At 47.8% G+C, this 26599-nt stretch overlaps 2 protein-coding genes and 1 long non-coding RNA gene across 4 annotated transcripts in view; 1 reads left to right on the top strand and 2 right to left on the bottom strand.

Moving 5' to 3' along the window:
* Positions 1–8104: 8104 nt before the first annotated feature.
* Positions 8105–26599, top strand: part of LOC122378677 (solute carrier family 22 member 8-like) — a 45333-nt gene continuing 26838 nt past the window's right edge. The window contains exons 1-3 of the mRNA XM_043360062.1: positions 8105–8176; positions 19325–19375; positions 20573–20901. Of these exons, the coding sequence (XP_043215997.1) occupies positions 8105–8176; positions 19325–19375; positions 20573–20901 (452 nt within the window). The remainder of the gene's footprint in view (positions 8177–19324; positions 19376–20572; positions 20902–26599) is intronic.
* Positions 21347–23209, bottom strand: LOC122378379. 2 transcript variants are annotated; one of them, XR_006256021.1, is made up of 3 exons: positions 22731–23209; positions 22366–22500; positions 21347–22107 (listed from the first exon to the last, which is right to left on the bottom strand). It is a non-coding gene; the product is annotated as an uncharacterized LOC122378379 (long non-coding RNA). The 2 variants fall into 2 exon arrangements; XR_006256011.1 differs by having other exon boundaries at positions 22366–22503; positions 22731–23208.
* On the bottom strand, positions 23277–25373 carry LOC122378317. The gene is made up of 3 exons (XM_043359296.1): positions 24370–25373; positions 23563–24035; positions 23277–23313 (listed from the first exon to the last, which is right to left on the bottom strand). The coding sequence occupies exons 1-2, from the start codon at positions 25367–25369 to the stop codon at positions 23998–24000; spliced, it is 1038 nt and encodes a 345-aa protein (XP_043215231.1). The 5' UTR covers positions 25370–25373; the 3' UTR covers positions 23277–23313; positions 23563–23997.

Raw genomic sequence — 26599 nt, 5'->3', positions numbered from 1 at the left:
CAGTGTCAGGGGCCTATTCTGACTAGTGTGGATGGAGGGGCCCCCCAGACCACCAGTCTCAGACCTCTGACTAGTGTGGATAGAGCGATAGAGGGGCCTCCCGGACCGCCAGTATCAGGGGCCTCCCCAGACCAGTGTGGATATTGGGGCCTCCTCAGATCCACTAGGGCCTCTCAAGTCTCAGGCCATCAGTCTCAGGGGCTTCGACTGACAAGTATGAACAGAGGGCCTCTTTGGATCCATCACGGCCCCTTGGAGTCCGTGCGTGGGGATTCGTGGAACTTATTTTTACCGAGTTTGTTTATTCTGGAAGGTGACGACGTCCTCTCAAATCGAAACGAGGGGCCTCGAGTAAAAAGTGGGTGGGCCAAAACACATGGTTGGCCCCCCCACCTCGAAAAGTGGGTGGGCACTTGCCCACCTGGCCCCCCCTGTTCCTACGCCTATGAGCTGATCATTGTCATTTCTGCCACTTGCGTGTGGTGAAATCGGGTCATAACTTAAGAGACGGCTTTTTCATATCAATTATTTTACATAAAATCATATTTCAAACCATAAATAATGTTCGACAGCCAAATAAAAGAAACAATACCAATACAGGCTTACAGTTTAACCCTCGCATGTGTGCGGCGTTTGCCAGCTTCTAATGTGTAGGGGGGGGGGGTCGGTTGGACCCCCCCTTGCCGTTTGGCCCCTGATCGAGCTAGAACTTCGCGGAAAAAACGAGCGTGTTGCCCGTGACGAGAGGAAGCCGATGATACCCAATTTTAAGGTCCTAGGTCATTGGGTGACCTTCCAGGTCAGGTCAATGACCCAAAGTCGGGAAAATCGGGACCTGTTAGAAAGTCGTAAAGTGTGGCTGCGAAGGGGTTTTCGGGGTGCTGATCACGAATATCGTGTTAGTTTTGATCACAGATGATGTCTTTAAGCATTTAGACCAGGTCGGGTCAGGTCAGGTCAGGTCAACCAGTAGGCATCGTGACGGGTATTCATAGTACGTGTCAACCGCCTCTGACAGCTTCGTAACATGTTACGAAGGCACCAAAACTACTTCGTAAATGTTCAAATGGTTGCTAAATTCGAATTCAGCTCCAAAACGTAGCCTAGAAACATGTACAGCTCGAAAAAGTGAACCGAGGTCACCCGAGGTCACCATAGGTCAATGACCTGACCTGACCTTCAGGTGACCTTGACACCCACCCTAATGCATGGAAGCAACATCAAATCACATGTTTGAACGTTTGAAACCACGAAAAGCTTGCAAACGCGCGGCTAATGCGAGCCGACATACGCAGAATCGCGATTCCGGCCAAACATGGTCTCGGAAAAGAGGTCACAGGTCAAAGGTCATTTGGGTCAGGGTCATGAAATTTTCGGGGTAGGTGTGAAATTGATCAATGTGAGGGTACTGAAAGTTTCGTCGCGATCGGCCGCTTTTTACGCGAGTTATTCGCGAAAAACCATGGGGGGGTCCATCCGACCCCCCCCTACACATGCGAGGGTTAAGGCTGGACATTGTGTTGTCTACGATTAGACAGCTGATAACTCATTCCCGTACGTCGTAACTCTATAATGACCTTTGCTTATTGTCACATGTGCGCCGCATTCGCGATTGTTGCCGACGCCCGTTTGCAGGTCAGCCCACTACAGTTGTTATACATATCGAAAAACCGATAAACTTTTAGGCGAAAAAGGCACTATTCCAGGCCCATTTTTGATTTTTTTTTGCGATATTAGGTAAAAACAGAAGCTTCTTAGTTCTTATCCTAGGAAAAATAAAATAGGAAATCTTTCAAAGGTGGCACACTACCTTTAACCTGTTTCATGCATTCTGCCGTCCTCTGGAACACTAATTTGAGATCACTACACATGTAGCGGTTTTTTGCCTTTGACCTTGACCTCTGTGACCTTGAAAATTGACCCGAGGCCAAAAACTCCAGATGCTTTGGAGTCGTCTCGTAGAGACCTTTTGTTTGGTACCATTTTTGTTTCCGTAGCTGCCTTATTTACAGAGTTAAACAGGGGGGGGGGGTAAATATTGTCCCCCGGGCTGTGTTGTTGGGATTCCCCCCCCCGGGCCTCGGTCGGCTTTCCGCGACCTTTTGGCGAAATCGCCTTGTTTATTCAACCAGGGTGAACTAATTCGCTTAACTAGGAATAAGGCGTTGAAGAGAATTACTCGAGGAATGGAGCTGTGCCAAAATAATTTTTGTATTGTTACAACTGTATCCGCCCCCGAACGATAAATATTGTTGGCGCATTAGAAACACATCCCGATGGAATGCGTTTGGACTTGGCTGGAACTAATATTAGCGAGTAATCTGCTAATACAGCTTCTTGGCTTGCACACTAACATACATGCCTCCTGCTCTTGGATTATTCCCCACTTACAAAATGAAATGTAAGTGGGGTAAATGAAAACTTGTAAATGAAAAGTCTTCTTTAATAACTATTCCAAGCAATTAACAGGTTTTTATTTTAAGAAGCGCGCAAATTTAGAACCGTCCCGCGCCGGCAAGTGGGGAGTAATCCCACTAAATAATAATGTAAATGAAAAGTCTTCTTTAACCTTCGCCCCAGTGGGGGGGGGGGCATATGTTACCACCCTGTCACGTTGTTTGCGTGTAAATAAAAAACCGCGGCGCGTAGCGCCGCGCCGCTTGGGGTAGCTTTTGGTACATCAATTTTGGATAATGTGTGAAATTTTTGACCCCAGGTCATGTCAGGTCAGGTCACCAGGTCAAGTTAACTGACCAAGCCTTAAAAAAAGTTTGCAATCATGTCCAGCCTGCAGTGTTTGTCAGAAAGGTTTGAAACTTGGTGGATTGCATGCTGTTATGGGTGCCTACAATTTGTATATCTCGGATTTTTTTATATCCGTGACCTAAGGTCAAGTCAGTGGCATGACCTTTCCATTACAAGTCAATGGAGAAAAATGAAAATGCCTCTAGATCCGTGTGTACGCATAGGAACAGTCCAAATATTTCAGAATCACAATGATTTAGTCCACTCGTGATGACCAAGGTGTCATTTTTGCTGATAGCCTCTAGAAAGGTCATCCGAGGTCATTTGAGGCTACAAACAGTTTTTTGCCAATAACTCGCGATTGGAAAGAGATAGAACGCTGGGGATGGTCTCATTGTGTTTGTCTTGTTGAGACGCATCGATTGATATGCAACATGACCTTTCTCGGTCAGGTCATGACCTTGACCTGAGGTCAAATTTTCAAGTTGACCTTTCAAGGTCAAATTATAGTTCATTCGACGCGTCTCGGTGAGGGGAACACGATTCTGGAAATAGAAATGTCGTGGCTTTTTGTAGTCGAAAGTTATTGGCCAAAAACACTTTTCGTAAAAACAGCTATTTTTGGAGTTTTTGCCCTCTGGAGGCTAAACCGTTGACCTGAGGTCAATATTGATTATGACCTTTTCAAAAGAAGAGTTCAAAAGCTATCGATTGTTCTATCATGCGTTTTTCTAGCTACCATAGTTCCTGAGATAGCGGCATGTTTTCTGAAAAATATAATGACAATTGGCAAATTTTGACCTTTGATGACCTCTGGTGACCCTAATATTGCTCTAAGGTGAAAAATGACCGAAATACTTTCAAACGTACGCATTGAGAGCTATCGACTGCTTTTTACCGCGTCTTTCTAGCCCTCTTAGTTTTTGAGTTAGAGGTGGGTGGTAACATATGCCCCCCCTCACTAGGGCGAAGTTGGCCGAGACCGCCACTGGGGCGCGGGTTAATAACTATTCCAAGCAATTAACAGGTTTTTATTTTAAGAAGCGCGCAAATTTAGAACCGTCCCGCGCCGGCACAGTCTACATTCAGGCCGGCTAGAGCCAGGCCGGCTTTTAGATTTCATGGCTGGAGGCTGGAGAACTAAAGCCATGCGGCTATTTCCACTCCTGACACACCCTGACCTCCTGCGACACTGACACTGCTCTCGGTCGTCAGCTGCCCGATCACTGGCTGCCCGAGAGGAGCCTGCCGGCCGACGGGCCGCCGCCAGCGCGCCAGTTCGCTCCGTGCCGGATGTTCGTCGACCCTTCCAACCACAGCCGGGGCACCAAGGACTGCGTCTACGGCTACCAGTTCCACGTGCACCAACTCGAATGGACCGCCGTTACCGAGGTGGGTGCCGAAGCCTTAAACCCGCGCACCGACGTGGGGGGGGGGGAGGGCGGATACCTACCTCCTGAGGTTTTTCGTAAATAGTGGAAAAACCGCGGTGCTAGCCCCGCGAAATTTGGCACGACTATTTCCTCATCAATTTTACACATTGTTGCAAGTTTGAACCTCCTACCTTTTAATGTCAAGTCACCAGCTCACTTCGAATGGCTCGACCTCAAATCACTTTTTTGCATCTTTGTTAGTGTCACCGTATCAGAGCTACAGTAGATGACGGAGTCTTTCGAAAGTTGCAGGATGTAATGACTAATGAGGTCATTAGTAGCTACCATTTATCTATCTCAGAATTGTGTTTTGTTTTGCTCCAAATGTCCGTCATCTTGACAGCTTTCGAATGCCGCATTCCCCGTTTTTCTACAACCATCGTGCGGTTCGGATGTTTGACGGGGGCAGTGCAAAATTTGCCCCCTCGCCCCAGGGGGACACGTCGGGGGGACCTCGGGAGGGGGTGGGGTTAATGGTATGCCCAGGCTTGACCCATGAAAAGTTTCCAGGAACCGATCTAGACCTATCTGGGTCGAGGCCGTTTCCATGGGTCCGCATTTCCCCCCCCCCCCCCCCCCAGTGATGCCGCGGCACCCCCCCCCCCAGTGAAGCTTAAATCGCGTCACTGGGGGGAAGGGGGCACGCAGTTAAACCAATCATGTAGAAAAATGGGGTAAGTTCACGAAAAGCTTACCAAACAAACAATCCAGACTATCTCCACGATCACCACGTAACCAATTTTAGTTTTATTATACCGTTGTTTTTTTTTTCTATCTACAAGAAATATTTCAGATCCGCCTAAGACGAGCCGCGGAATGAGGTCAGACATTGAAGATTTTATAAGAAGTTCGTTGACACATTTCCCATGCCAATAAAGCATATAAGAACCGGCCAACAATCTAAGGTTTGGTGTCTGTGTGTACACTAGACAAATATGCATGCATTGACAACTGATTCGGAAGGTTGGAAGCCAAACTCTTAGCTGTATCTCCAAAAATATTGTCCCATACCGATTTTCGTCGCTCCGTCACCTGCCGGAGGCTGATATAAAGTTACCAGCTTTCAAACTCTTGTAGGGGAATCCCCTGCAGTTTCTGCGTCGGATTTAGGTTTGACGAGCTCCCCGGCAACATCCGCTTCTCTCTGAAACTTGAAAGCTGACAGCTTCCATCGACACCATCCGTGAGTATTTTGTAGGTCTTCTCTGGCGCTAGCTCCTTCATGAATTACTGGCGCCTACCTCCCAGGCAAATTTTTCGCAGCATATCGGAACAGAATGTGACGGCCATCTGTTTCTTAGACACATTTGCAAATTTTGCAAATCCCAAACGCTCTTCATTTCCCATGCCAAGACCTTCGCTGGGTTGCGGAATGCGGAGTGTTTTCCTCAGGTGTAAACGGCCAAAACCTGTCCATCGTGCGATTTTGTTGGGATTTTGTGCCTAAAAAAAGCTATTTGCTCCAGATCTGCCTCTTGAAGCTTCGTAAGATAAAGTTTTACATTAAATGACACTTTTGGAGGGTCAGATGTCCTTGGCATTGACGATTTTCGTGTTATTTTCTCCAAAGATTAAGCGTTATAGATATTATAAACTATTTCAAATGCAGTGGTGGGCACTTCGATAACTCCCATCGATAACTATTATCGAATTCGTTATCGACGATAACGTTTTTTTCGAGTTTATCGTTATTGATTATAATCGTTATCGAAGTACCGTTATAGAAGTCCCCGTTTCGGTCAATCGATAACGGTAACAAAATGAAATAGGCGCGAGCGTATTAAAGCGAATAGTTCACCTTCAACATGGGGTTTTGAACTGAGATAGAGTCAGCCGGTGACCGCGGGCGAGGTCAGACGTGCGCACGCGACCCCGCAGCGCAGCGAGAGGGGAGTGTGCGACCACAGTGAGCGCCCGTCTGGTACCGGTGACTTTTGCAGTACGGTCTCAAGGGTGAGTTTATGACCCTCTGAGTCCGTGTGGGGCGGAGCCTGCAGCACTTTGCACTTTGCGATTTTGTGGTGCTGTGGTGGCGAGCGAGACTGTGAGCACTTACCTGAGAGTGGACGTGTGCTGCCGCCATGCCGCGTCCCGCCGGTTCGTGCCCGACCTCTAGTGATGGCGTCAGAGATGCAGCTTCCGACCGACCGAGCGACGGGAGAGATGAGGACGAGAGGCACACTGTGAGTGAGCTCGTCCGGAACTTTAGTGATCCGCCCTGCCCTGAGAGCCAGAAGCGTGACAGATCCGAGTCTGGCGACTCTGCTCCCGCCGGCAAGCGCGGGGCCATGGAGGGCGGCGTAGATTCCGGACGCAACCCTGCTCTCAACCGGGTCGTGAAGGAGTGCATTGAAGCTGCCTTCGACGAGTTGGAGAGCAAGATGTTGGTCTCCATCTCTCGTGACCTTCACGAGTGTAAGACCACGCTGACGGCGGAGATCGGCAGGCTCGGCGAACGGCTCCGAGACCTGGAGCGACACGTCGAGGAGCGCGATGTGGTGATCGCCGAGCTAACCGACGAGCTGCGACGCTCCAAGGAGGAGTTTACTGCCCTGCAGAACCGCGTCGAAGAGGCCGAGGTCAACAATCGTCTTCCCTGCCTCATCTTGTCCGGCGCTGCTTTGGCCGCCCGCCATGCGCCGCGCCTGGAGCCGCCCCTGCAGAACGGCCCCGGCCAAGGTCATGGCGCGATGACGTCACAGTCAGGTGATCACGGGACCGGCGCGGCGAGTGGGCCGGGCGCCAGTGACGAGCGGGGTTCCGCGCGCGGCGGGTCGGGGGGCCGTGCTGGTGAGTGGGAGAGGGAAGACGTAAACGCACTGGTGGTCAACACGTTGAACCGGTGCATGCCTGGCCTCGAGGTCGTCGCGGGCGATATTGATCGAGCGCACCGCCTGCCAGGCGGTCTCAACCGAGTAATAGTGAGGTTCGTCCGTTCAGGACAGGACAGCGTGCGTGACCGAGTGATGACACGACGACTCGAGCTGAAGGGGAAGGACCTGTTCGTGAACGAGTCGTTGACGAAGCTGCGTGGACTCATCTTCAGGTCTCTCCTCGCAGCGAAGCGTGACGGGAAGATTTACACGGTATTCACTCGCAACGGCAACGTCTTCTTCAAAGAGAAGCAGTACGGCGTATCAACGCGTGTCGACTCCCTGCAGCGTCTGCACGAGCTAGGACTGAGGGTGGCGGAGCGCTGAGTGTCGGCGAACCGGCGACCACCTGGACTGTCAACTGGACGGTGAGACAGTTTCTGTGGGCGGGAACGATGTGGCCGGGCGTCGCAGAACGAAACCTTGGGGTGGCACTGGCGCCTCTCTGTTTCTTACAATACGAGGTGTGAGTTGCTAGCACACTTTACTCCAGGGCTCCGTCCCCTACCTGTAACTTGCGCCGACTGTGTCCACAGTGTTGTTATTGTTGATGAGGTGTTTAGTGTTTAAGGTTTAATGTCCACGCCGTAGATATTTTTTATAGTTTTTTTTTTCGATTTTTCACCTCTCTCAGTCTAGAAGAGGCACGTTTGAGGCGCATATTCAAATAACCCAACTTTCCGTATTGTAACTGTTATCTTGTGTTGCGATACTCCTTAAGTTATCATCATAACATAAGGATCAACCGCTATTATTCACCTGGTTTCTTTCAGCTCAGATGTTGAGCCGAAGCGCACTAATTGTTTATTGCTTCGCTGAGTTTCCAGCTACGTGCCATAAGCACAGGTCTTTGAAATTACAGCTGCAGGCTCCGCGCCTTTTATATTTTTTTCTAGTGTTTTTTATGTTTTTGGTTTCAGTTCGCTTTTTGCTTATTGTGTATGTTAGTCGTTTTGCGCCAAAGCACACCACTCATACTTACGTGTACGCACCATACTCGTGCCTTTTTGCTTCCCGGTGTTTCGTTTGTGTGGACAGATCACCTAAGCGGAGATGTCCCGTTGCGCGGCGGCTGGCGACGTCGGCGGCGTCCTCGGTGGCGGCTACCGGCTCGGCGGCTCGGCTGTGGGCGGCGGCGGCGGCGGCGGAGCAGCCCTTACTAGCGACCAACCATGAGTCCATGCGGCCGCCGGCGTCGTCTCTGGCCGGCGATGCTCGCAGCTGCGCTCCTCCTTCATTTCCCGACCACCTCGCCCTCGTGAACAACGGTAATATACCTACACACCACATAACACTTACACACTCAAACTCCCTTGCCACACAGCACAAAAATAGAATACAACAGCAGCGGGCAAAAACAGGTACAAAACTCTCCTTTCAAAGTCAGACAGAATAATGACAGCCATTAATGTATTTTCTTGCAACGTAAGAGGCCTTGGTGAGCAACACAAACGCAGAGATGTGATTCATTTCTTAAAGAACAATAAGTGTGATATTTTAATGTTACAAGACACGCACTTAACGCAAGAAAAGACGTCTTCATTTAACAGTCTATGGAACGGAAAGGCCTATCATTCGTGTTTTAAAAACAATAGTAGAGGCACATCGATTCTGTTCCACAAGAATATTCAGCACGAAGTAATTAACAAGTTCACAGACAAAAAAGGAAACTTTATAATCTTGGAATGCAAAATCAGTTCAGACACATATATTATGGGCAGCGTCTATGGGCCAAATCGAGATGAACCAGACTTCTATGAACGTATAGGGAATATATTAGACAGCACAGACTATGATCATGTAATAATTGGAGGCGATTTTAATTTCGTTGTAAATCCGGATGTAGACTGCTACGGTTATCTACAAGAACATAACGTAAGAGCCAGAAAAAAGTTCATGTCGATCTGTAACCAGTATAACGCCTTTTGGGGCGACTAACGGAGCGAGCGAGAGGGTGACCCTTGCACGTACGAAATTTCGAGGGGGTACTTCCAGCTGACTTGTGCACGGCACCCTACTAACTGATCTCTAGCGATGTGCCAAATTTGAGCACAATCGGCCCAGCCGTTCTCGAGATCTGGAAGCGGCACCCTGCACGTGCGCACGTGCAAAATGGGTCCCAACTGACTTTTGCACGACACCCTACTAACCGGTCCCCAACCATGTACCAAATTTGAGCGTCATCGGTCCAGCCGTTCTCGAGATCTGGAATCGACCCCTGCACGTGCGCACGTGCAGCAGCACCCCAACTCTGGCACATGGATGTGCATTGCCTAGTGGGTGCCTACCTACATGCCAACTTTCAGCGCAATCGGCCAAGTAGTTACCGAGATATTGCAACAATTACAAAAACAACACCTCTTCGTTTTGCACGTGGCACGTGCATAAGGGGTCACCCACATGCATCGGGAATAGTCCAATACTTGGTAGAAGGAATGAAGCTACCCTACAAAAATTACCGCATGTAAATCGGTCAAGTGGTTGCTGAGATATAAGCGTCGCAGAAGCGTGACCACGGCCGGCCGGCCGGCCGGCCGGCCGGCCGCTCATACTCAGAAATTTCCGTTATTCTACGTAAGACTCCGCTCGCTTCGCTCGCTCCGTAATAAATACGACCTAATTGACATCTGGAGAAAGCAGAATCCTGAGAAACAGCAATATACTTGGTTTACACCAGCCCGCCAAAAAGGTGCAAGATTAGACATGTTCTTCGTTAGCCAACATCTATCAATTCGCTGCAATGAAATGCACATCGCGCCCGGCTATCGAACCGATCACAGCCAAATTTCAATAAGTCTAGTTGCAAGCCAATCGAGAGGGCCCGGGCTATGGAAACTAAACGAATCACTACTTAATGACGAAGATTATACCGAGATCGTTAATATTTGTATCCTGAATACTGTAGAAGAATACGCTTTGCCCATCTACACAAAAGATTACATCTCACACGTACCAAATTTTAAAGAAATACAATTCAAGATAAACGACGATTTATTTTATGAAACACTGTTGATGCTGATAAGAGGGGAAACTGTGCGATATTCTAAAAGAAAGGCTAAACAAAAGAGGGAAAAAGAAAAAGATCTTATGACAGAGATAACGCGTGCGGAATCCAAGGCAGATTCCGCGCAATCAGAAGAGAACATAGCGCACCTTAATGGTCTAAAAGAGAAACTTGAAAATCTTAGAAAACCTTTCATTGATGGTTTGATCGTGAGGACAAGGGCTAAGTGGCACGAAGAAGGCGAGAGACCTTCAAAATATTTCCTCAGCATGGAAAAAAGAAACGCAATAAGAAAAATACCAACATGTTTGAAAATTGAAGGACAAATAGTTTCTAAATCGTTTTCGATACTGAACGAATTTACAAAAGATTTAGCAAAGAAATACGCTAAAGATCAAAACCCCTCGCCCTCTATGAAAAACTTTATTACAAAAAATATAACTAACAAACTCAGCATAAACGAGCGCAGACTTTTAGATCAGCCCATAACTTTTGAAGAGTTAACAAACGCGATGAGAAATATGAAAAAAGGGAAATCTCCGGGCGCAAACGGGTTTACGGCATGCTTCTTCAGACGTTTTTGGGATAAACTAGGTCCCTTATTGCATAGAGCATTCGCGTACGCACTCGAGAATAACAAAACGTTGATGACGCATCAGGAAGGCATTGTTACAATGATCCCGAAGGCTGGCAAACCGCCCGATAGCATAAAAGGATGGCGGCCCATAACGTTACTTAACGTAGATTTTAAGATAATTTCTGCAGCGATATCAGCGAGACTGCAAAAAGTAATGGGTAACTTAATAGATTCATGTCAGACTGCTTACATGAAAGGGCGCTACATCGGTGAGAACACTCGTTTAATATTTGACGTGATAAACAATCTAACAAAACACAACAACTCAGGTTTAATTATTTCCGTCGATTTTGAGGCGGCTTTTGATTCCATATCCTGGAACTTTCTGTCCAGTGTCCTCGAGGAATATAATTTTGGCCCATCATTTAGAAAGACGATACAACTAATGTATCTGAACAATGATAATTTTTCGCGAATTATGCTGAACGGATTCTTAGGAAATAAAATCACTTTACGATGCGGGATCCGGCAAGGTGACCCAACTTCTGGGTATTTATTTAACTTAGCTGTTAATTTACTTGCAAATCAAATTAAACAATCAAGGTTAGTGAGAGGAATTAAACTTGAAGATAATATTGAAATAAGAATTTCGCAATACGCTGATGACACTGTGCTTTTCCTGCAAGATGCACAATGTTTGAACGGTGCCCTAAGAGAGTTGGAATATTTTTCAGAAGCCTCGATGCTAAAAGTAAACGTAGATAAAACAACATGTCTGCCGATAGGCCCGCCTACCCTGAACAGTAGTGGAGACCAATGTGGTGTTAAATGGGTCACCAGCATGAAAGTTTTAGGAATCATTTTTGAGAACGATAACACTAATATAACCGAAGTCAACTTGCAACCCAAATTGCTTCAAATACAGAAAGAGATCGCGCACTGGCGTAGAAGAAATTTAACAGTTCTGGGGCGAATAACCGTAGTCAAATCGTTACTGATATCGAAGTTAGTCCACTTGTTCACAGCCTTGCCAAATCCACCTAAAAAAGACCTTAAAAATTTAAATAATTTACTATATCAGTTCATATGGGCGGGTAGGCGAGACCCCATTAAACGTGCCAAGCTCATCCAAAACTACACCAATGGAGGGTTATCTATGATCGATATCCAAGCGTTCGTTAACAGCATGAAGCTCACATGGTTGAAGAGACTCATGCAAAGTCAGGCTCAATGGACAAAAGTTTCGGTCTTGGAATTACCCAAACCAATCCAAGAAATAATGTCCCACGGAAGCAAATTTATAAGGAGAATCAAGGTGAAAGTTACAAACCAGTTTTGGAAAGACGTGTTAGAAGCGTTCGAATTTTTTACCCGAGAACACACCTCCGACACAGAAGAAATACTGTCTGAAAGCATATGGTTTTCGGATTACACAAAATTCACGGGATCGATGATAAGAAGTTGGCACTCAAGAGGAATACGCTTCATTTATGATATATTCGATGAAAATACAGGACGTCTTCACACCAAAGAAAGTTTAGAAAAAGCATACAACATTAAGATGACATTTCTCTGTTACGTGAGCCTGGTAAGAAGCTTACCTGATTCAATAAAAAACGCCTCAATTAAGAAAAGATCTGAACCAAACATGCCGCCAAGGATGAACTTGGCACTAAATCACACTTATTTCACACGCTTCGCCTACATGCAATTCGTGATCCATAGGCAAAAGGAAATAAAAGATGCAAATGAACGGCTAGAGCAAAAGTGGCTCAGGGATGTAGGTTGCTTCGAAGCTAGCAGTTTTGTCGAAGCCGTCAATGCTACGAACTCAAGTTACAACAGAATGTTTCAATATAAAATTGTAAATCGCATCACAGTTACCAACAAATACTTGCGGATGATCAATGTGAAAGAAAGCGAAAACTGTACTTTCTGTAATGCTGAGCCCGAGACAATATCACACTTATTTTGGTACTGTCCCATAACAAAAGAATTTATCACGGCAGTGAAAACTGAACTTCTAAACAAGTACAACGTAAGTGTAAGTGTAAATTTAAAAACATGGTTATTTCCCACAGATTTACCAGCCAGGGAAACATTGATATTCACATTAGCAAAAATAGCAATATACAGAGCGCGCTGCAAAGATAGCACACCACACATCACACACTGGATGAACATGTTAAAACAAGAAATCGAAACAGAAAGCAAAGTTGCCGAGTTGCTCGGCAAACAAAATAACTTTCAAGAGAAATGGGGAGCACTTAGGCATATCAATGCTTAAACAGTGAAGACTGTATTAAAAATGAATAGGACATGAAGAAAAAAACACATACACACACACATACACAACACACATACACAACACACAAACACACTGCACAGCCACATGAACACATTACCGCCACCTATACTCTTATAACACAATACACATTGGCACCCCCTCATAGTATCCCAAACCCTGATATTCTCCTTCCTTCAATCAAGCTAGCGAGCGCGTCGGCCGCTGTACGGCGTTGGCGGTTGTCGCGCGATTTATCTCACGAGACCATTTCCAAGGTCTCCACGTTGCCGCCCTCGCCGTCCTCTGCCGGTCCGCCGGGCCGGGGGCCGCCGTCGTGGGGCGTCGTGGCGCCGCCTGGCTCGTGAATAGGTAGTAAACACACTGGCGACAGGCAGCGAGCGGTGCGCCGGACGCTAAATTTATTGACGGATCACTGGGGTGACAGATGTCTGCTATGGGAGAGTGCCTGGTGATGTTTAGAATGTGTGTAGCATGCTCGAGTGTGAGCTGCTACCGTGCTGCTGGGTTGATGTGTGCTGATGGATGGGTGTTTCGATCAATAAACGTGAGAAAAAAAAAGAGATAGCAGTTTTGTAGATTGAACACTGAAAAATGCAATTTGGAATGTTTTTTCGCCCAACAAGCTCTGTCGCCAAATATTTTCAAGTTTTGTTTGTACGTTTGTTTGTTTGTTTGCTTGTTTGCTTGTTTGTTTGTACGAGAAAAATGACATTTTCACTGTTCTGAGCACTCCTTTTTTGTAAGCAGCTGGGTAATAATGGTGTTGTATGAGGGAATGGGTTAAATACTAATAAGAAGCGTAATCCTTTCAAATGTTTTATCCTTTCGATTTCTTTCTTTTTTGAAGTTATCGTTATCGTTATCGCGTTATCGAACAGACCGATTTGGTTATCGAGTTATCGTTATCGAAGTCGCTGACCTCGAAAGAGGTTATCGAATTATCGTTATCGAAGTCTCGCTCAAGTTACAAGTGCCCACCACTGTTCAAATGATTCTTTGTCTTTATCTTATGACTGCAATTTTTTAAACTGGGTAACCTCTGTCTGTAAGCTTCTTCTATACATTTCAGACCCTGTGAGACCCTGTTTTTCGGCGATAATTTCTAATTTTCTTTAATATTTATCCAATTGGCTTCAAATTTTCGGAAAGCTTATTTCAGCTCAAGCGCCAATTTTCGTCAATATGGTCTCTTAACAACATATCAATTGTTAGGGTACTTGTCGTGCCTCGTAATTTTAAAAGTTTTCTTTGGCAATGAGTGGTGACTGGTGATAAAGCGTTTTTGGCCTCTTCGAGGAAAATACGGTACATATACATAGTACAGAACACTCGTGATAAATTTGAACCAGGCTCGTTTTATGTCAGACCATCGCTAACATAAAATTTAAAGCATGCACTAGATAGACAATTGGAAGCTTTCTTGCAAAATTATGAGCTGAGATGCTACGCACATTCTGGCGTCCTAAGCGGGAGGTTCGAGCCACCCACCAGTCCGTTGAACCTAGATCAGTAAAAAGATGCGTTCATTGTATGTTTTCTTCAATAAGTTTTATTTTTGTCGCGCTAGGTCGAAAATTTAACTTCAAATTTCATTCGAACAGAATAATATTATTTATCTAATTACATGGTGCATGATTGAGTTTACCAAAATGCATATGTGCCCAACTGACCTCCATGAAGTAAGCTGTTGGCCGCCGCTTATGCGGTTCCTGGGCTCTAAGAGAGATCAAGGTATAGATACCATCCACGAGTATTGTTCTCATTGTCGAGAAAAGAATATGAAATATGGTGATTACATGACAAAAAGTCAAAAGACAAAAAGTCAAAAGACAAAAAGTCAAAAAGGTAAAAGTCAAATCCGCTAAAAGCCAAAAGACAAAAAGTCAAAAAGCAAAAAGTCAAAAATGCAAATAGTCAAAAGCAAAAAGTCAAAACCACGAAAAGTCAAAAAGATAAAAGTCAAATGATAAAAAGTCAAATAAGCTTAAAGACAAATGCAAAAAAAAAGTTAAAAAGGCTATCAATCAAAAATATAAAGCCAAATGTCAGAAAGTCAAAAGTAGAAAGTCAAACGGAAAAAGTCAAAGACGCTAAAAGTCAAAAGGAAATACAAAAAAGTCAAATACAAAATGTCAAAAACAAAAATAATAATTGCTTAAGAGTCAACAGAACAAAATAATAGTTTCAATGGCACAAATCTAAAGAATGGTGGTTCAATGACGAAATGTGACTTCGGAAGCATTCAGTAGCTTTCGACGTGTCACATAGCTTTCCACGTCGACGACGTCTTAGAGCATTTGTCGCACGTCTATCTACTTGGATTTGATTTCATACGAGATTCAGGAATAAGTTATATGGAAAACTTTGAACTTTGAGAGCAAAAACGTGACCATTCCATGACCATTTACCCTTGATTAGGTCACTTGCCGTTGTGGGTAGTCTTCTTGCTCTCCAAGGCATAGGCGACGGAACGGAGAGGGCACCGGGGCACCGTGCCCCCCTTTGATTTTGACAACATTAGCCCTATGGGCGTTGCATGGAAAGAATGGGACCAAAAGCCGGCAGTGCCCCCCCCCCTTAATTGAAGGTGTTCCGCCGTTACTGCTCCAAGGTCAAACGTTAGATGTCAGTGAATTGACTTATCTCAAAATTTTGCGATGCGTCTTGGATGGATCAAGTTGAACGTCTGTTGCCCAAATTTCAGCCTCCTTTCACCATCTGTTTTCGAGGAATCCGACTTAATACACCTTTTTGCATTTGGATTCAACCATTGGCCATAACTGTTTGAGGAGTCATTTCGACAATCGGCATTGAGCACAACTATTCCGGCGTCGTGTGTTTCATTTCAGCCATTCGACAAAACAGATTGAACACTGAAATGAGCGATCTGCAAAACAGTTTGACACTTCACCATGACTTCGGCAATGAGCGAAACTCCTCGGCATTTGGTGATATCCCTTCAGCAATGTTTAAAACAGAATAAATCGATATCTGGGCTAGTTTTTTTTTTCAAATGGACTTAACACACATCGACTAATCAACACTTGAGCATGAACATTTAGGGCATTTCTAAGCAATAAGTCAGCCGTTCGTTATAATTTCTTTATAAATGGAACAGTACGTATTTGTCATTTGTCAGTCAGGCTTACATGCAATGCGGGACAGAAGTATATCGATTGACAAGTGTTGCTGAGCGCTTAGGAAGGCCTTAAAATTAGATTTTCATATTAAATACATATTAAATATATCATGAATATTTAATTTAAGGCCTTCCTAAACGCTCAGCAACATTAAATGCAATACGTTTATCTAACCGGCGAGCGATACCAATCAATGCAGCCGACATATTTTGATTTGGACTTTGGTTTTAAATTGCCTACGACGTCACTTTGGTCAGCAAGAAAAAAACAATGCGTTACCTTCGCGTTTTTTTTTTTGCTTGCAATGTGCTACCTACAACACACAGCTGAATTCAATATGTTCAATGAAATCATTGAAGTCATTTCCATCAATGCACCATACCATTACAACCTAGCACGCCTACGTTGGTCAATGGGCACTTTACAAAAACTTCAATTAATTCGCCTATTCAAAGACGAGCTCTCTATCGGCGCATCCGGAATAAACAAACTGTCCTCATGGCGGAACCTGACGGACACTATGCACATCTGTCATGACGGTCGCCTTGGCATCCCGGAACTCTCTCATGAGGGCAAGGTTTCGCCAATTTATGAGGCCTATCTCATTTCGAGCCCCAGGGCAATACCGTTCACCTGACTTAGAATGAGCGCAAGGTGTTGTTTACATGTTTGGTGTGGGACTTACGCCCAAAGAAACATGATGACTTCCCGGCCTCAGCCGAACCATACGCTGAGTGTGCAGGCTGAGGCCGCCGGTCTCGTCCAGTGAACACTTACCGACCGCCCGGTGTGCTTGTTCCACCATCCACTCGGTTATATGCCGAGGGAAATGGCAAGGATTGGGCCCCATGAGCTGCTCCATGTCCCCTGCGGCCGCCAGTGCACACGATTAATTGTTTCGATCATTGCTGATCTATTTTTCTGAATGCTGAAATATGCATAGACGGTTTTGGCCAATCATGAATTCCCGGCTGCTCAATGACGAATAGTTTCGACCATTGACGATTTGTTTTGCACAATGTTGAACCATTCGCTCAATGTCGAGTTGTAGAGGAGGATCGCCGAATAGTTTTGCACAATGGTGATTCTTTGTGACCAACCGCCCATTTGTAGCGCCATCTATATGGCGAATGTGTACAAATGTTTTGCCCAATGGTCAAAAGCTAACGCAAAAAGGTGTAGTGCCCTTTTCCCCGCCAGGCCTACTACGTCCGGTCTGAATCAATCCTCGCATGGGGGGGGGGGTGATGCAGTCCCCATTAGTTTTGATCAGCAGAGCGGGACAAAATTTTGCATTTCCTACATCTTTGCATCTTTGCGCACCTTTAAAAGAAAAAAAAAATAATTGACCGGGTCATGTCAGGTCACAGAGCTATGACGTTAAAAGAGGTACAGCCTCAAGCCAGAAGTGCGTAAAATCGCAGATTATCGCGTGAGATTGGGAAATATCAACCACAACAAAGACTTTGCTGGCTAGTTCGGAGCATGAGTGACCTTATCAAGGTAAAAGGAAGTCAGGGGAAGGTCATTGACCCTTTTTTACCTCTGGTGACCGTTCGTGACCTCAACTATAATGGGGTACATAGGTGTCCTACCTTCAACGTTTCCGTTTATTCAGGACGTCTTATAGTGTATATGAAGCATTATAAGTGATGCAAAGCATGAATTGGATTAATTACATCAGTTTTAGACAGGTCGTTCAATAAGTAACAGTCAATGGTTATATTATGCTGCTTACCTATATATGGAAAATCCTTCCAAAAATGAAAGGCTTCCAAAACTGGAAGATTTGACCACAGTTTCTCTGACTGATCTGACCTTTGAGTGGTGTTATATAACCGATCAACAATAATCGATCAACAATTGCATGATGCATACTTTGAAGGGGTAATGTCTTCATATTGATGTGTCAAAATAATTTTTCTGAAAAACACGTAATAAAAGGGGACTTTTGACTATTTTTTGCCATTTGACTTATGATTTTTTGACTTTTGCCATTTGACTTTTGTCTCTTTGACTTTTTTTGCCATTTGACTTTTATCTCTTTGACTTTATGTCGGTTTGACTTTTTACTTTTGACTTTTTACGTTTTGACTTTTATCCATTTTGACTTTTTATATTTTGACTTTTATCTGTTTTGACTTTTCCGTATTTGACTTTTTGTTTTTGACTTTTATCCGTTTTGACTTTTTCACGTTTGACTTTTCTCCTTTTCGACTTTTTACCATTTTGACTTTATGCTCTTTTGACTTTTTAGTTTTGACTTTTTGACGTTTTGACTTTTATACATTTTGACTTTCTTCCATTTGACTTTTATCCCTTTTGACTTTTTGCATTTGACTTTTTGTCTGTTGACTTTTTGTCTTTTTTTCATTTGACTTTTTGTCCGGTTACCGGTTGGTACGAGCCCCCTCGCGTTTCGCCCCTGATCGAGCTAGAGCTTTACGGAAAAAAACGAGCGTGCTGCCCGTCACGAGAGGAAGCCGATGATATCCAATTTTAAGGTCCTAGGTCATCGGGTGACCTTCCAGGTCAGGTCAATGACCCGAAAATCGGAAAAATCGGGACCGGTTAGAAAGTCGTAGTGTGGCTGCTATGGGGTTTTCCGGGGTGCTGATCACGAATATCGTATTAGTTTTGATCAGAGATGATGTCTTTAAGCATTTAGACTAGGTTGGGTCAGGTCAGGTCAGGTCAACCGGTAGGGGTCGTGACGGGTATTCGTTATACGTGTCAACCGCCTCTGACAGCTTCGTAACATGTTACGAAGGCACCAAAACTAGTTCGTAAATGTTCAAATGGTTGCTAAATTCGAATTCAGCTCCAAAAACTAGCCTAGAAACATGTAAAACTCGAAAAAGTGAACCGAGGTAACCAAAGGTCAATGACCTGACCTGACCTTCAGGTGACCTTGACACCCACCCTAATGCATGGGAGCAGCATCAAATCACATGTTTGAACGTTTGAAACCACGAAAAGCTTGCAAACGCGCGGCTAATGCGAGCCGACATATGCCGAATCGCGATTCCGGCCAAACATGGTCTCGGAAAAGAGGTCGCAGGTCAAAGGTCATTTGTGTCAGGGTCTTTCAGGGTAGGTGTAAAATTGATCAATGCGAGGGTACTGAAAGTTTCGTCGCGATCGGCCGCTTTTTACGCGAGTTATTCGCGAAAAACCTTATGGGGGTTGCAGCTACTTGGCACAGCTGCTGACCATCTGTCCCTGTGTGCGGTCTGTGTTCCAGTGGGGCCTGGTGTGCGGCCGCCTGTACCTGGCGCAGCTGCTGACCATCTGTGCCGGCGAGGGTTAAAATTGGGTATCATCGGCTTCCTCTCGTCACGGGCAACACGCTCGTTTTTTTCGAGAAGCTATTGCTCGATAAGGGGCGAAACGGCAAGGGGGTCCAACAGAACCCCTCCCCTTATACGCTCGCGGCTGGAAAAACACCAATACGGGCGAGGGTTAAAATCGTCTCAATGAGCCATTTCATTTGGTACCGCTTATGTTTCCGCAGCTCCTTTCTTTACAGAGTAAGACAGGGAGCCGAATGACCCCCACCCCTCCCTGGCCGCGTTAGTTGGAAATGGAATGTATCCCTGGCGCCGACTGGGCTAATGAACTTTAGCGTTTTTGGCTAATTAATCCCTCCCAAACATAATAAACGAGCTTGCGCGCCTACAAAATTGCTTTTGGTAGGATTTTCGGCCTTCTTAGTGGTGTTTGGTTTGCTAATAACGGACGTTTATAGGATTGGAGGCCGCTAGTTGCTTGGAGGCCCCCACTTAATACAGGGACGTTAGGTACCCAATGGTGATGTCAAAAGTTCAGCCATGACGTCGAAAGAGGGTTTCGAGGGTCCATCCTACTCAGGCTCACCCGGCGACTTTTCGCCGATGCAAGTCGAAACAACTGGTTATAGAGGTAAACGTCGTCGAGAGCCAAAGGCGTTCCCGTGGCGCTTGGTGTGCGGCCGCCGCGCCGGTACCTGGCGCAGCTGCTGACCACTCTGTATGTACAGCCCTCTGCAGACTGCGTGGTAGGTATTCTTTTTTCGACAAAACCGAGAATAACGCGAATACTATGCTATCGGGCACTCGGAAATCGTAACAGCAAGATGCGCGAGACTCCGCGGCTTAGATTGGCATTATCATCGTATGCATTTTCCATCCAGTTTGGCAACAAAACGCAAAAGTTTATATTTGCCCCCAAAACGAACTCTTACATTTTGTTGCCACACAAGGCGTATGCTTTGTTTATTAATAGGCCCTATCGAAGGAGTGGAGCATGGCGCATCTATTTGCAGTGAGTTTCGACCGACTGATAACATGACTTTTGAATTATTATCAGTTTTGTCGGAAAAAGAATACCTACCACGCAGTCTGCAGAGGGCTGTACCTGTGTGCGGTCTGTGTTCCAGTGGGGCCTGGTGTGCGGCCGCCGGTACCTGGCGCAGCTTCTGACCATCTGTCCCTGTGTGCGGTCTGTGTTCCAGTGGGGCCTGGTTTGTGGCCGCCGGTACCTGGCGCAGCTGCTGACCATCTGTGCCTGTGTGCGGTCTGTGTTCCAGTGGGGCCTGGTGTGCGGCCGCCGGTACCTGGCGCAGCTGCTGACCATCTGTGCCTGTGTGCGGTCTGTGTTCCAGTGGGGCCTGGTTTGTGGCCGCCGGTACCTGGCGCAGCTGCTGACCATCTGTCCCTGTGTGCGGTCTGTGTTCCAGTGGGGCCTGGTTTGTGGCCGCCGGTACCTGGCGCAGCTGCTGACCACTCTGTACCTTGCGGGCGCGCTGTTCGGTGGACCGGTGCTCGGACTCCTCTCTGACCGGTGAGCGCCGACTCCAGTCCGTACTGCGCTTACCCGGCCCGCTGCACCAGCTGCCTACCGCTGGAAAAAGGGTGCCCCCTGTGGGCCCACTGAGAAATCAGCGCCAAGCACTGCTGATTGTCATATTCAAACGGATGGTGCTTGTGCTGCTGCTGTCCGCCATCCCCGGTGTAGGTGCGGCTCCTGTCCGCCATCCCCGGAGTTTGTGCGGCTCCTGTCCGCCATCCCCGGAGTTTGTGCGGCTCCCTAGTAGGGAGCCGCACAAACATCGGGGATGGTAGGGAGTCCCTACCGTCCCCGGTGTTTGTGCGGTCTAGTGGTGCCATCTTCAGTAAATGCATGTCCATCGTCCGTCCAATGTCCAATACTTTTGTCGGCTGTCTTTCCAAAAATGCTCAAGGCAGCCATTGTCCAAAGATGTTCGAAAACTACGCAACAATTCTGTAGTGTCGAGTCCTCCCGTGTGCTTCCGTCCAGTTCCACGTCCTTCAAACTCACTGTTTAGCCACCACCATGATATTAAAATAAGAACAAACGGCGATAACGTTACATAACAGACTCCAGCCCAGTGAGCTGGCTCGGCGTCTACCAGCCTCGGCAGCCGCTCCTCTGCTCTCGTGGCCGGTGTCAGACTGAGCGCCGCCGGCGCCGCACGACCCGTCAACGGTCAGCGCCGCCCAGTCACGCGGGCGGGGCTGCGTCATAACGTACAGTACGTCGTGAGCCGTCAGGCTTAGACCGAACTACGACGCTAGCGCGTCACACAATACTACGCACAACACTACATTTGCCCCTCACAATAATAACGACGACCTGATCGCGTAAAGCGTGACACTCCGTCGCCCCCGACGGTTGGCGACTGCCGTTGCACTGCAGTGGACGCTGGAGGTGATAACGGCGACGCACGCTCTAGGGGTTCATCTGACGGGTCCACTTCCTCACTCGAGTCAGAATCAGTCCCATGACACGAAATACAGTCACCTCGACTCAGAGATGGTGCCCGCGACGGCACTCGACGGCGGACGTCGCGATCCGCCGGACACAGTGTCTCAGTGCCCCCGCCGATCCCGCGAGGCGCACCGCCCGCCTCCGTCTCTGACGGCTCCATCGACGGTGTCCACCTGGAGAGCCGCTCAGCGTGGATTCTGGTGCCGTCGTCCAGGCGGTACGAAGCCGGGCCCGTCTGTTGCACGATCTGTCGGCGACCTGAGAAACGAACATGCCCCTTTCGGGGCCGGGGCATCAGCTTATACCGCACCCAGTCTCCTACAGCGAAATCAGGAACACGAGCCCGGTTACGTGCATCCCACAACTTCTTCTGCGCCAGCTGCTTATCAGCCACGCGATCCCTCACAGCCTGGTCGTCAGACAAGCGACCGCTCTGCACGCCAGATCGGACATCAGCAGCCACCTCCAGCTTTGTTCGTAGCTGCCGACCGTGTAGCAGCTCCGATGGGCTCTTACCGGTAGTAGCATGAGGTGTTGCCCTGTAGTTCTGCAGAAACGTCTGCATGTACCTTCGTCGGTCGACGCCCTCCAAGTCCGCCATCTGCAGGGCCGCCTTGATGCTCCGGTTCATCCGCTCCACCGCTCCTGACCCTGCTGGATGGTAAGGAGACACGCGAATGTGATCAATGCCCATACTCTGGAGGTAAGTCGTGAACTTGTCTGACGTAAAATGCGTTCCGTTATCTGTGACAACTTCTTTAGGAAGTCCCTCTCGGGAGGCCACTACATCCATGAACTCGATCACTGCGTCACTTGATGGCTCCCTTGTGAATGCCATTTCGACCCACTTCGAATAATAATCAACCATCACGATGGCATACCTTTGATGCAGCGGTCCTTGCATCGGGCCGATGAAGTCGATGCCCAGCTTGTCCCAGGCAACATCCGGGAACGGGACTGGCATCAGCGGTGCTCTGCGTGACTTCACCGTTTTGTCAGACAGGGCGCATGCATCACACTCCTTCACGGCCGTCTCTACAGCAGCATCAAGACCTGGCCACCAGTACACTGCCCGCAGGCGCTGCTTGGTACGTATGATCCCCGGGTGGCTCTCATGTGCCAGGGCCACCAATCTCTCCCTCAGACACTCTGGTACTACCACCCGCTCTCCCTTGAAAATGAGGCCACCCATCAGACTTAACTCATCACGACATCGGAAGAATGGCTTCAATTCAGGTGGGACCTCACCTATGCGACTTGACCAACTTCGGGTGAGCTGCTCAGACAGCTTGACCAGCACCGGGTCGGACGCGACAGCATCGGCCAGTTCTCCGCTGCTCACCGCCGTCAGTCGTGAAGACAGCGAGGCAACCAGCTGAGATTCGTCGTCTTCCACTTCCACCGCTGGACCTGGTGCACGGGAGAATCCATCAGCCGGGTTGAGCACCCCCTTCAGATGCTGGACTGAAAAAGAGTAAGTCATCAGCCGGCTAGCCCATCTTGACATACGCATTCCAGCACGTCCGATCCCATTCGCTGTGATCAAGGTGCGCAGCGCAGCATGGTCTGTTCTCAGGATAAAGTCTCGCCCCCAGAGGTACTTATGCCACTTTTCACATGCCCAGACACAGGCAAGTGCTTCCCTCTCCGAAACGCTGTAGCGCCTCTGCGTTTGACTCAATGTGCTTGATGCGAAACAGACTACTCGCTCACCTTCTGGGTGCATCTGAGACAAGACAGCACCGAGTCCCACGTCGCTGGCGTCGGTTGTGACGATCGTCTGAAGTGCCGGGTCGAACATCGCCGGCGCGTTCGACTGCAGGATGGCCTCAGTGACGTCCTTCAGCGCTGCCGACATCTCCGGCGTCCAGGCAAACTCCGGCGCGTCTTTGCGGAGCTGCCGTCTCAGAGGTTCAACCCGGGTGCTGTAGTTCTTGACGAACTTCGCGTAGAACCCTAGGGTTCCCAGGACTGACTGAAGCTTCTTCTTATCAGTCGGCTGCTGTAGGTCTCGAAGGCCCTGAACGCGCTCTTCAGAGACTGCCACCCCCTTCGGAGAAACTGCGAATCCAAGAAACTCAACCGATGAGACGCAAATCCTGCACTTGTCCCAGTTCAAGGTGATGTTTCTGGCCTGCATCCGCTCGATCACCCTCCTGAGACGCTGGTCGTGCTCCTCCTGTGATCTGCCAGATACAATCACGTCATCGAGATACACTTGAACGCCCTCCAGCCCTTCCAACACACATTCCATCATCTTTTGGAAGCACTGGGGCAGCGATTTCAGACCAAAAGGGCAACGTTTATATCTCCACACCTGTCCTTCATGAATGAATGCAGTCAGATCACGGGAGCTCTCGTGCAGCTCTAGTTGATGGTACGCAGCTTTCATGTCTAATGAAGAGAAGACAACTGCTCCCTGAAGACGGTCTAGCATTTCCTGCATATCTGGGATCGGATGACCGTTCGCGATCACTGCTTTGTTTACCTCAGTCAGATCAAGGCAAACTCGAAGCTTACCGTTCCGTTTACGGACGGCCACGATCGGAGAGAGCCACGGCGAGGTGTGTTTGCCGACCTTCTCGATCACACCTTGCTCCTCCAGCTCTTGCAGGTGCTTGGTGACGTCCTCCCTCACAGCGTAGGGCAGTGACCGCAGCTTCTTCTTCACAGGCTCCACGTCAGCCCGAAGCCTGACCTTGTGGACGAAGCCGTTGATTGCTGGGAGCTGGCTGGTCTGTTGGACAAGACAAACATCAGTTCCATTCTTCACAGTCACTCCAAGTGTCCTCTGCAGGTCTCTTCCTAGCAAGGGAATCTCAGCATCAGCTACATAGAACTCTCCTTCTGTCTGTCGACCACACGGGGTTGTTACTAAAGCGCTGAAGACTCCCTGCACGCTGATGCCCGCACCGCCATACGCTTCTAGCTTTACCGTGGCCCTGGTCAGCGGAAACTTACTCAAGGTCTCCCGATACAGCTGCGTGGGTATGATGCTGACTGCTGCACCTGTGTCCACCATCATCGACACGTCATGACCTCCAATGCCAACGGTGTACCACGGACAGTTCGAAGGCATGCTCTTTTGAACGGTAAGCACCTGTACTGCCCCCACCTGACGATCTTTAGCATCTGTGTCATTCCGCTTTGTACGACAGCAACGACTGAAATGACCTGTCTCATGGCATTTGTAACACTGCTTCTCTTTTGCAGGGCATCTCCTATCACCCGACCGGTGTCCTCTCCTACCACAGGCATAGCATGGACCGTACCGGAGGCTGCGAACGGGTTCACATACCTCTTCTTGCTGTTCAGCAGCTGGTCCGACTTCTGCTACCTGCGCAGCTGCTGGACCGGTTGATCCCTCTGCAGCACCTCTCAGGACGCCTCGCCGCTGAAGACCACGATCGACCGCCTCGGCGATGTCCTCCAGCTTCTCCAGGGTCAGGTTATCCTTCAAAAGAAGCTTGTCACGCAGCTGGTCAGACAGACATCCCTCAATGAACTGGTCTCTAACCATTTCGTCCCTCAGATCAGATCACCAAAAGAGCATCTTTGAACAGCTTCTTTCAAGTTTGCAAGATAGACGAGAGCTGTTTCTCCCGGCTGTTGAACACATCGTCTGAATCTTACCCTTTCAGTTCGTACATCAGCGTCTTTTACAAACAACTTCTCCAAGATCTTTACTGTACTGTCGTACATTGACGTGGGGTCATCCTTGATGTCAGCGTCTGACTCAACAGAAGACTCGACTGATTCAATCGCTCTGAACAGCCTACGGGCCTCTGTGCCAACGCAGTGCAATAACAAAGCCTTCTTCCTACCAGCTGGCCAATCATGCCATCCGCTAGCCTCACCATAGATCAGGAAGTCAGCGTACCACTGCTTCCACGGCAAAGTAGGCTTCTGACCCGCGATCGACAAGTACTCACTCGGTGGGGTTGCTTGAAACATCCTCGTCGCCAAAATGTAGTGTCGAGTCCTCCCGTGTGCTTCCGTCCAGTTCCACGTCCTTCAAACTCACTGTTTAGCCACCACCATGATATTAAAATAAGAACAAACGGCGATAACGTTACATAACAGACTCCAGCCCAGTGAGCTGGCTCGGCGTCTACCAGCCTCGGCAGCCGCTCCTCTGCTCTCGTGGCCGGTGTCAGACTGAGCGCCGCCGGCGCCGCACGACCCGTCAACGGTCAGCGCCGCCCAGTCACGCGGGCGGGGCTGCGTCATAACGTACAGTACGTCGTGAGCCGTCAGGCTTAGACCGAACTACGACGCTAGCGCGTCACACAATACTACGCACAACACTACAAATTCACACTCACTACTGTTGTTTAATTGGCTTTTAATGTACCGGGTGGCCCCCCAAAACCTTCCGAACTTTGGAGGCATATATCTCAAATTTGAGTGCAAATAACGAGCCAAAATTTTTATCACGATTGCATCACTTCTTTCCGCACTAGTATGCCAAATTATAACATTGTACCATCATTTTCTAGTCAGCAATCTTATGTTGAATTAAGTAAGACGTTTTTGCTTTTTTGCCGATGTTGAACGGTATTGATTGGCTTAGACGTCTCATGCTAGAAAAAAAGGAAAATAGAACACGTGAATGAAACCAGCACGTGTGCTATTTTAAATATTTTTGTCCCACTTATGTCCCGAACAGTCAAATACTGAGCCAAAATAGTGTTAATGGATGCCATTCGTTTCAACAAGTCCTGTTTCAAGCAGGAGTGGCACGGTGCAT

The sequence above is a fragment of the Amphibalanus amphitrite genome, unplaced genomic scaffold (assembly GCF_019059575.1).
Source record: "Amphibalanus amphitrite isolate SeventyFive unplaced genomic scaffold, NRLGWU_Aamphi_draft 000000F_arrow, whole genome shotgun sequence".
Classification (NCBI taxonomy): domain Eukaryota; kingdom Metazoa; phylum Arthropoda; class Thecostraca; order Balanomorpha; family Balanidae; genus Amphibalanus; species Amphibalanus amphitrite.
The sequence above is the reverse complement of the archived record's forward strand: the minus strand, read 5'-3'. Positions and strand labels throughout refer to the sequence as shown.